General features: G+C 36.8%; 1 protein-coding gene across 1 annotated transcript in view; it reads right to left on the bottom strand.

Moving 5' to 3' along the window:
* The window catches only part of LOC107665153 (nectin-2-like), a 163,788-nt gene that overhangs the window by 7,537 nt on the left and 144,911 nt on the right, over positions 1-11,340 (bottom strand). The window contains exons 7-8 of the mRNA XM_016455921.1: positions 1,443-1,578; positions 1,183-1,240 (exon numbers count right to left, since the gene is read on the bottom strand). Coding sequence (XP_016311407.1) covers positions 1,183-1,240; positions 1,443-1,578 — 194 coding nt within the window. The remainder of the gene's footprint in view (positions 1-1,182; positions 1,241-1,442; positions 1,579-11,340) is intronic.

The raw sequence follows: 11,340 nt of genomic DNA, 5'->3' as shown, positions 1-11,340 counted from the left end.
GAGTCTTTTCTGCTCACCAAGGCTGCATTTATTTGATTAAAAATACAATAAAACAGTAATATTATAATATTTTAAAATAACTGTTTTCTATTTTAATATATTATAAAATATAATTTATTTCTAATGCAAAGCTGAATTTTCAGCATCATTACTCCAGTCTTCAGTGTCACATGATCCTTCAGAAATCATTCTAATATGCTGATTTGCTGCTCAAGAAACATTTCTTATTATTAGTATCAGTGACAAAAACAGTTGTGCAGCTTAATATTTGTGTAAACAGTGTTTTTTTTTTTAGGATTTTTGATGAATAGAACATTCAAAAGAATGATTATTGGAAACATTACAAATGTCTTAACTCTCACATTTAATCAATTTAATGCATCCTTGCTGAATAAAAGTAGTAATTAAAAAAAAAAAAATTTTTAACCCAAGTTTTTTGGATAGTCGTGTATGACCATTTAAAGATAAAAAAAAAAGCTAATCAAAAAGTTTTTAACTTGTCAAAGGCAGTATTTAGAGTGAAATAACCTCTTACTGCTGCTGCTATTTTCAGCAAACATGAAGAGAGATCTCATAATCACATATTTTAGGGGTGCTGACAGCTGAATTAATCACAGATTTTTAGGGCAGCGGAGATGAAAGATGCCTATGATGTACACGTTCATTTGCCTGTGCGCGCAAACACACAAACATGTACGCACACACAAATTTAGCTCCACCCACACGTTCTACATTAAGCTTCAATCAATACACATTACCCCCATGTTAACCCTTTCTTTCTTGACTGTGGCCCGAGGGCAGCATTAGGAATTCTCATTCTCTTCGCTCCACTTGTACTTCACAATACAAATCTGTTTCAAATGCAGTCCAGTACCAACCGAGAGAACAGGAAATAATCATTAGCCAGAGAAAAATGCAATTATCCTATTCCGAGCAATACGAATTTCCTCCCCATCCCAGAACTAAGCTTGTTCTTCAAAGGTTTGAATTCAAAGATCTATTTTATGGTGGCTTATGCATATGCTTATCCTTTCACCAGCTCTGCTTTAATTGCGGCGTGTAGCCTGGAGAATTGTAAGTCATCTCAACATTGTATAATGAAGAAAGCTCAATACGTCCGAGTTGAAAGAGAATGTCAGATGTGAGCGCTGAGAGGTGACTGATGGAGAAAAGTCCGCTCACCATTTCTGTCGAGCTGCCAGACTTCATCGGAGTCGGCGGCTTGTGTTTGGGGGGGCCTCTGGAAAGGAGATACAACGAGATGTTTAGCTATAACCGTGTTGCGCATGCATGCTATACCGTGAACGCACCAATTTAGATGCATTGAGAATGAAAGGTACAAAAATAGCTTGGATGTTCTAGCCAGGAGAGAAAGAGAAAGCAGAAAATGGATGTTTGACATGAATGTGTGATTGTGTTTGTGGGTGCGTGTTCACACTCACTCTCCGTTCTGCATGCTCTGGCGGTGTTTGTGGTACAAGGCCACACCAGCGCCGATCAAACACAAGATGATTATTGCGGCAATGATGCCCCCGACAACTGGCCCCGCGTTGCTGGTTGGTGCTGGTAAAGGTTGATCTGAAACAAGCAAGAGACACGTACAATCATATTTGGGGTTTTTTGTTCTCTGAAAGTACAAACCACTTGTGACCAGATATATGAGAATGACGACTTTACCACCAATGTTTCTTTATTTAATCTATCTATCAATCTATCTATCTATCTATCTTAATTTGAATTGTGATACCAAACATGATGAAGAATTCATTTAAATTTCAATGCAAGGAAGAATTCAAAATAAACTACAATTTTAACTACAAAACCAAAGTTTGTCAAGAAGACAAACTATGAAAATTAGCGTGACAAACCCTGTGTGAAAGTTTTATTGGCCTTGAGAACGACAGATATAGATAGAATGACAGATGGTAGATAGAATGATAGATCAATACAACAATAGACAAACATGGATGGATGGATGGATGGACGGACAGACAAGCTGTAGAATGAACAAACGATAGATAGATAGATGGATAGATGGATAGACAGATAGATAGATAGATAGATAGATAGATAGTAGGGCTGCACAATTAATCGAATTTCTAATCGCGATTACAATTATGGATGCCACAATTACGTAATCGTTCAAAGCGGCAATTAATCGTTCAAAGTCCACTTATGTTACTCTGCGTGCTTAAGATGCATTTTTTTCTTTCTACATGTTATCTTAAGGGTTTTTCCCATTATTTTAATTTTAGTTTTAGTATAACATTAGAATACCATTCATATTTTTCCGATGTATAGTTGACATTTGAGGCTTAATACTATAGAAAAGCACTAAAGGTTTTTCAGTTAGATTGTTTTCAGCTTGTTTATTTTCATAAAAAAAAATACTGCATGCAGTTGCATCAAACAATGGTATAAACATCATTAAATGTAAATTGTGATAATCGTAATTAATAATCGCAATTACAATTTCAAGGGAATAATCGACAATTATGGTTTTTGTCATAATCGTGCAGCCCTAATAGATAGATAGATAGATATGTTTATCTCATTTGGTTATATTTATTTCAGACATCATCAGACCCTCACAGAACTGTTCTCACCCCCAATGTTTATTTAGCTAATAAAATTTTTCACCAATAAGACTTTAGTTCTCTCAGCCTCATTTAACATTTTACTATGTTTAAACATGCAGATTTTCTCCCATAAAAATCAGCACAGAAAATACAAACGTGCATATTCTATCTGCGTCTGGACATAGCCGACTGTTTACAGTGATTACACGTATAAAGATGTTGAGCGGGTCACACAGATGCTGGTCAGCATCACACGGATCATTTTAGTAGCACGGTTCGATCCGCTTTTGGAGCATTTGGTTTCCCAAACAGCTGGTAACTACATAAAACAGGCTGTGCGACTATGACGAAGGATTACTGTAATAGGTTTATGTTGTTTGACATGCAGAGGCAGCGGATTTTAACATTTCTGAAATAAATACATATAAAATCAAGCGTTCTTGCTCTTATCGCTCACCAATGGTGGCAAACGTGCTCCCATGATTCATACACGGGCATTTCCATATGGTCACTGAACGCCAATCAGGATTTTAGACCCAATCTCTCTATATAAAAATATAAAATCTGAATTCTGAGGAGAATCAGATAAAAGTGTTCATAGCAGGGGTGTGCTGAATTGCAATGGACTGTAGATTGCAATTCTTCATCCTGTTTGCTACTACAGTGCAAATTCAGGAACTGAATTTGAATTATGGTAGCAAGCGTAGTGAAGAATTGCATTCAAATTTGAATATAAGGAAGTACAATAAAAATGAATTCAAATTCAAAGTAAATTATAAAACGATTTTTTATCTAGAAAAGCAAAGTTTGTCAGGACAAACAATAAATATTAACTCAACAAAATCTTGTTTGAAAGTTTTATAGGCCTCGAGGATGAAAGATTCCGTGCTGGCTTGTGCTGGTAAAGGTTGATTTGAAACAATAAGCAAGAGACACTAAAAATAATCATTGTGGGGTTTTTGTTCTCTAAATGTACAAACCTCTTGAGTGACCAGACATGAGAATGAAAACTTTGATTTACACTGCAAAACCTATTAAGTTTTCCCCATTTGTTCATATTTAAGACATAGTCAGGCCCACACAGAGAACTTCACAGAACTGGCACATCATGATAGATCAATAGACAGAAAGAACGATAGATAGACAGACAGACAGACAGACCATCTTCTGTGGAAGGGTGGAAGAACACCTCACTTCTAAGAATGCATTACCTGTGTTGAACTGTCATTCCTTTCATTCCAATTCAACTTCCTGTGGAATGTGGCCATTTCAATTAAAATTCCAACTGATGAGTTGAAATTCTGAATTTTGCACAACTCTGGTATGTAGGTCAGATGACCACATGCCAGATACCAGCTGCACTTCGTTTAAAACCACATTTGAAAGTGGCCCAAATTGGGTGTGGAAAGACATATTTATCTTTTTTTTTTTCTTTTCTTTTTTCTGTTCCAACACCATAGTGATGTCCACCATTAGCGCCCCGGACCAGTAAACCCCTTTGAGAACTAATACACCACCACTCCTTATCTTTCCCTTTGCAGTTAGACATTTAAAGCTGGAGTGATAAGGTTCTTTGTAGTGTGGCTCAGTTTGATGAGGTATTCACAGGCAAAGCTTGCCAAGACTTGCTGCTGGGCTGGGTATGCTAAAATTAGTAAGTCCCACTGCTCTCAGAGCGACTGATGAGACAGAAGGGGAGAGGGAGAGGGGAGAGGGGAGAGATGGAGAAAGATAGACGAGGGGGACTGCCATCACCAAACCTTTTTATTGAAACTTTGTCCATTGTCGTGCCAATAAAACGCTCTTGAAATGAGGTATGACGACTGGGAGTGATAAGAAAGGACAGGAATATTGAGTGTGTTTGGATGGAAATTACAGTGCAGTACTGCTGCTGTCCACCACTGACATTTCTAATGCACGTCTGATCTGCAAAGTCACAATGGTGATCTTTCTGTGAATTTCAGCTTATTTCGGAGGGATCAGATTAACTCTGTTTCCAGTGCTTGTAAAGAAACAGATGTGCTCATCGCATGCACACACGCACACACTTCAACATGTAGGCACACATACATTTCTAATATAAAACAGATTCTTGATGAAACCGGGCAGTGAGCCACAGTAACGCATGAAAGCTCTCACACAGAGAACTTGAAAGGGGGGCGAAAACAATATTGGACACTCTTAAAAACACCAGTATTTCAACAGCAGGATCGAGCTAGAGAGATCAGACGAACAAACGAAAAAAACAAACTCTTTATTTGATAAAAGCTGATAGCCACACAGCATGAGACCTTCAGCGATCGTTTTTGTTTAACAAGAGCATTTGTTATCAATGTTCTAGTGAGCGAGAGGGTTTTGCTCAGTGTGTGTGCATATATCTGTGGGATTTATTGCATAGATCAGGCAACCTAAAACAAATGAGTCTAAACAAAGAGCTGTCGTATATCGTGCAATCCTGAAAATATATTGCAATCAGCTGCACGCTGTTCCTCAAGTCGTCTGCTCACGTCTTAGACTAGATCCTAATTTGTCTCGCATGCTTCCTCTATTGGTTGGTTCTTACATTTACAGTGCATTTATTTGGCCTGGGTAAATTTTGGGTCTTAGCTTGTGCCTTGCGGCTTGTTTGTTTGTTGAATCTCTCAACAAACGACTTACAATTAAATGAGAAACATCAAGGGCAGGAAGAGAAAATGAAAATCCTTCAAATTTTATTAGAATGAAGACTTTAGGAAGACAAGACAAAAACAAATATAGAACAAAAAAATCTGGCGCAACTGCTAATTTTGAGTTTAGCTCATGCTGCTGTGTTTATTTCATTTCAGTAGTCCCTAAACAAACAACTTTCAATTTATTGTGAAATGTTTACATCCATATTGCGATTTTATGTTTTTGTTGTCCCACTTTTTCCTATGCGAGTAGTCTCTCAACAAACCATAAAATGCTGAACATGAACTTCAGAAATCCCTGAGTATATCATCTGTATTGCAATCTTGCTCAATTAATAAATAAATAAATGAAACAAATAAAATGATAGAGACAACAAAAGACAGGCAGAACGAAAGATAGAACAACAGACAGACAGACAGACAGACAGACAGATAGATAGATAGATAGATAGATAGATAGATAGATAGATAGATAGACAGAGCTGCTGTATTTACTTTGTCTTGTAATTAACAGGGGAACTGTGAGGGTGGGGGAGGAGCTTCGGAAATCCTTGACTGAATAATCCCTATTACAATTTTATTAGAATGAAGACTCTAAGAAAAAAAATAGACTGCCACTAGCAAATTATTGCTGATGCGCTCGCGTCTGTTTGAGAGGAACTTCTTAAAAGTCACTGAGTGCATCATCCATATTGCAATTTTATTAGAACGAAGTCTGAGGAAAACAAACTAGACCATGACCAGCAATAAACCACAATTTCTTGTGAATCCATTATTAAGGAGGAATGTCAGCGAGGGAGAAGATGAATAAAGTGAGACAATGGAATGACAAAAAGAAATAAGACTTGGGCATTTTTTTAAAGTCTGTCGATTTCCAGGAACGCGATGAGACGTGCAGCACGAGAACGAACAACAACTCCACTTTGCACTGCATCGCTGGAACACACAATCAACTAAACTGTCATTTCCTACTTTTCTCTTAACATCTCAAAAACTTTCAACACCTTTATGTTTCTGCTACACGTGCCTTTTCCTAGCGATGTCACCCAAGGCCGGCGATCCCTGCTTGTGTAGGAGGAAATTAAAACACACACACAAGTGTTAGAGGTGGGTGGACGTTTGGAGGGACTGACAAAAGACTCATTGTTGAAATAATAATAATTATCAGCAGCAGCTTGACTTCTGATTCATCCCATTATCGCCCATATGCTTTCAGCATTCCACCACTATACTTAGCCGCCAGACTTAGAAAGAGAGAGAGAATTAGAGAGAGAAAGAGGTTGTGCTGTGCTGCCCTTAAATGCTTTATAAATATCATGATAATTGAGACGTGCAGTCTGAAATCTGTCCACATGCAGAAAAACTGCCCTGCTCAGCCCACTGCGGACGCTTCTTAATGCCACAACGAGGATTACATGTGTACACACTAGGGGTTGCACCGACTAATGGACTAGTCGACTTCAATGCTCTGCCATGACGCTTTAAGCTTGACGTCGACTAGTCGCTGGTCCTATAGAGTGCGCAACAGGATAAGAAATCTTTGAAGGACTTCCACATTTACGCTCAGTTTCCAAACAGTTCAAATGACAAATAAATGCATACTCTGAAAGCGCTCCACAAGACGTGTGATTATATTACTGGATGCTCGAAATTGAACGGGAGAATGCACGTTTTAAACAGCTTATTGTACAGGTAAGTTAATCGCCGTTCTAATCTAATGCGCTGCTGCACTGTAATGCACACACAGGCTACAGACAGTAGCGCACATCACGCGCACAGAGTCGTTCAGTGCAGAAATGTATTGTCAACACTGTTCTGTGATTTTTCAATAAAATAGCTTAGAACAGGGTTCCCACGCTTCTTGAAAGTACTTGAAAGTACTTGAATTTCAGACATATGGATTCAAGGCCTGGAAAGTACTTGAAAACAAACATAGGTCCTTGAAAGTGCTTGAATTAAATTTGAAATAAATTTTGTTTATGGCTATTTAAAAATTGTCCTATATGTTCTGTCGAACAAGCGGCATTAATGATTGGGGGTGGAGATGGGGGAGCGCGAAAAAATAAAAAACGTGTGTGTTGACGTGCAGCCTAGAGACCTGAGCGGGACAGTTTTCTTAAGCCCGCTCCCCCTGAATAATAGGAGGATAAGCGCTCCTAATTACAAGAAGAAAAACACTGCTCTTAAACTGGGTGTGTGATGGGTTTGGCTGTGGAATGGGGTATGGCTGAGGAAAAATGTTCAGTCGGTGTTTAGGGTTCAGATCGCGCTATATGTGGAGAATAATGCACGACAATCAGCTCTTTTTTTTTTAAAGTGGCGTTTATCGGTTTTCTGCAAATGAACTCTTCAAATATACACAAATAAGGTATAAACAAAGTGAAAGAAAATGTGCTACCATCAAAAATGTTTTTGAAAGAAGCTCTGTTCACCAAGGCTGCATTTATTTGATCAAAAATACAGTAAAAATTCTAACACTTTACAATAAGGTCCTATTAGTTAATGCATTAACTAACGATGCACAGTACAATTGGGGCAGTATATTTATTAATCTTGTTAAAAATACAACTGATCATGTTAGCTCAGGCTGAATGATATTAACAGATACGACTTTGAATAATGTGTTAGTAAATACTGAAATTAGAACAAACTAAGATTAACAAATGCTTTTTTTTTCATTTTTAATTCATGTTTTCAACTAATGTAGTTAACTACTGCTAACAAATGGAAACTTATTGTAAAGTCTTACTGAAAAAACTAAACTATTGTAAAATATCACATTATATAGCAAATTAATATCTGAGATATATTATAGTTTTTATTCATATTTATTCATGTTAAAGTTTTAGTAATTTAGCATGTTTTTGCCATTTTTTTTTAAATGTCTATAGTTTTCATTCATTTTTATTTCAGTTTTAGTTTTTGAAATGAAAATGAGAAATGTTGAAATAAAATAAGTTTGTCTTTATATTTTATTTTATTTCATTTAAAGTTTATTTTAATTTTTTAGGTTTTGTTTTAGTTTTCTAAAACTGTTATATACTAATTGAATGCTTAATATTTTTGTGGAATCTGTGATACTTGTTTACTTTTCAGGATTCTTTGATGAATAGAAAGTTCAAAAGAACAGCATTTATTTGAAATATATATATTTTGTAACATTATAAATGTCTCTTTTGATCAATTTAATGCACCCTTGCTGAATACAAGTATTAATTCCTTTTTAAAAAATCGTACCCACCCTAAACTTTTGACAGGTAGCTTAAGTGGCTAAACAGTTTTTTACTTTACTAAGTTTGTTACTTAAAAAAAAACCAACTCAGATTTCCATTCGAGCCTGTACATGAAATGACATACATCCTTTGGTAATAATTTCTTATGTTGTTTGGAAACCTAATCCAATCCCCTACATGTCTAAAACATTTTCTTTCCCTCACTCTCTGACAGCAAGTCGGGGAACAGTCTCTTCTGAAGAGCAGCAAATTCTGCAAAAAGCGTTCAATTCGCTCCATATTTGATCCATCTGCCTGCCAGCCCTACTCAACGGATTAAAGGCACGTCTATCATGCGGCGTCTCTGCGAAACTCCCTCCGTCACTCTTTCTCTTCCTCACAATCGTAAGTGCATTTATTTCTCTTCAAATAAAACAGTAGGATTGATTCTTTTCCCATAATAGCCTGGATGAAGTGAACTAACTAAATGGGGGGGGGAACCCTAGTTTTTCAGGGACAGGAGAGAACAATTCCAAGCTAAAGTCAGTTTGATACAGGCCAATCACTGTAAATTGCTGCCATTGAGTTGCCTGAATGAAAAGCATGTAGTAGAAGAACGGATTCAAACGTAGCTCGTTCAGAACCCATCGCAGCCAAAAATACTCTGTCTCACAAGGTCAGATCTGTTCGAGGATTTCGGAAGATCAGAACCATACAGTAGACTTCTATTGTTCTGCTCGGATGTCCTTGTGTAAGTCAGGGATTTTCAAACTGAGGTGAGCCCCTAATATCTAACATTCCACTAATATTGGGTAGAAAGAATTTATGTTCAAATGATAATTTTCTGGTTTTGGCTTTAGTACAATGACATACTAAAGCCAAATATTTAGTTTCAAAAACAGTAAAAACATTATTTTTAATATGAATGAATGAATGAATGAATCTGGTGCTCTTCAGTAATTTTTGACCAAGGCAGTGTGTTTTTTTGTTTTTCTTAATTTTTTACTTATTTGGTATGTTACAAAACTTGTTAAAGGCCTTGACACTTGATATTTAAACAAACATTATCATGGGGAAAAAAATCCTGGACATGACTCAAAAAGGTTAAATGGGAACGAACGAAAGAATGAATTCTGCATTAGAAAGGAATGGGAAGCAAGTTGAAATGTTTGGCACTGTGCCTACTGTAAACTAAATCTTACTGAAAGCTAATTTTTTCTGATTTCAACATCAAATTTGGAACACAACTTTAGATTTATGCTTTGATTTTCTCAGTTTTATAGTAAATATGATTTGGAATATATGTATTTCATAAAATTTACTTTTCTTTGTATTTTTGTGCAATTTCATAACTATAAATGTAAACTTTCACTTAAGCGATAATCTCTCATAAAAAAAAGCACTGAAGATTTACAGTACGACAGTTTAAGCTGGAAATTTCATTTTCAAATTTATGCTCAAAAAGTGGTCAACAGGAAATAAATGGTTTATAACTACTGCATAAATATAATTTAGTACCATAACATTTTTTAAAATTAAAATGTATTGAACAAATACATTAATTTAATTGAAAGAAAAAAATTAAATTTTTGATTGCCACGTGAGGACCACTAGAGGGTTAACAGTGATAGTAAATTTTATTTGTAGCAATTATTATTATTGAAATTTACTAGCAATTACAGAATGAATTTTTTTCAGCGTAGGTCTTTATACATGCAGAATATACTGCAGTCTTTGCTTTCCTTCCATGGGGATCATCATATTTGTGCATCTTTGGCATCAAAAAGTAAAACCCTCAGGTGTTGGTCACAGCGACTTGAATCATTAATTTTAAAGAGTTTTCAGACTGATTTAACATAATATTATACCTGGCTTTGTCTTTGCCTCCTGTGTGTATGTGTATGTTTGGGTCTGTCTCAGCGGTGGGACTCACTAGATACTGTCTTACCTCCCTGATGGAGTGGTTACCTGGATACTGCATGCATAAATAATTGAGCTTGAGACAAGTGAGTAAGAGTGTGTGTTTGGCTGCCCAGGCTCATGTGGAGTTACAAAACACCTATGTGGCTGGAAGCAAAACTGTCCTTTTTTTTCTGCTATGAATTAATAAAGCAAACCATCCTTGACTTGCACTAAGGTTTTCCTCTCGTATCTGATGCGCTCTCTGTAGGAGAAGTCAATGCTACTTCATGGCATTATTTAAAGGGTTAGTTCACCCAAAAATGAAAATTAGCCTGTGTTTTACTCACCCTCGAGACATCCTAGGTGTATATGACTTTCTTCTTTCAGACGAATCCAGTCGGAGTTATATTAAAAATTGTCCTGGCTATTCTAAGCTCTATCATTGCAGTCAGCAGGTGTTGCAGTTGAACAGTCCACAAGTCGTCAAATAAAGCGCTGCGCATCCATAATAAAACATCCCTCACATGGCTCCGGGGGGTGAATAAAGGCCTCCTGTAGTGAATCCATGTGTTTTTGTAAGAAAAATATCCATATTTCAAATGTAATAAACACTTTTCTCTCACTTCCGCTGACTATCATACACTGAAGCAGTTCCGGCGGATAACGCAACACGTATGCGTTGCGTGATTAGTGACGAATGTGGAGAAAGAACAGAACAAAACGCCAGTCACGAATTAGAAGTACAAACCGAGGATTTGCAAAGAAAAATGTCAGAGAAGTTTGATATAAACCAAGAGGAGACTGGTTTTCCTTTGCTAAAGTAAGGAAACTTTGCTTACTTTGCTCCTATAAACAAACTCGCGAGACTAGCATTTCTCAGAGGCGCGCGCGCTGCGTATACGTGCTGCGTCATCCGCCGGAACGGCTTCCGCGTATGACAGATACCGGAAGTGAGAGAAAAGTGTTTATTACGTTTGA

The sequence above is a fragment of the Sinocyclocheilus anshuiensis genome, unplaced genomic scaffold (assembly GCF_001515605.1).
Source record: "Sinocyclocheilus anshuiensis isolate Anshui unplaced genomic scaffold, SAMN03320099.WGS_v1.1 scaffold379, whole genome shotgun sequence".
In the NCBI taxonomy this organism is placed as follows: domain Eukaryota; kingdom Metazoa; phylum Chordata; class Actinopteri; order Cypriniformes; family Cyprinidae; genus Sinocyclocheilus; species Sinocyclocheilus anshuiensis.
The sequence above is the reverse complement of the archived record's forward strand: the minus strand, read 5'-3'. Positions and strand labels throughout refer to the sequence as shown.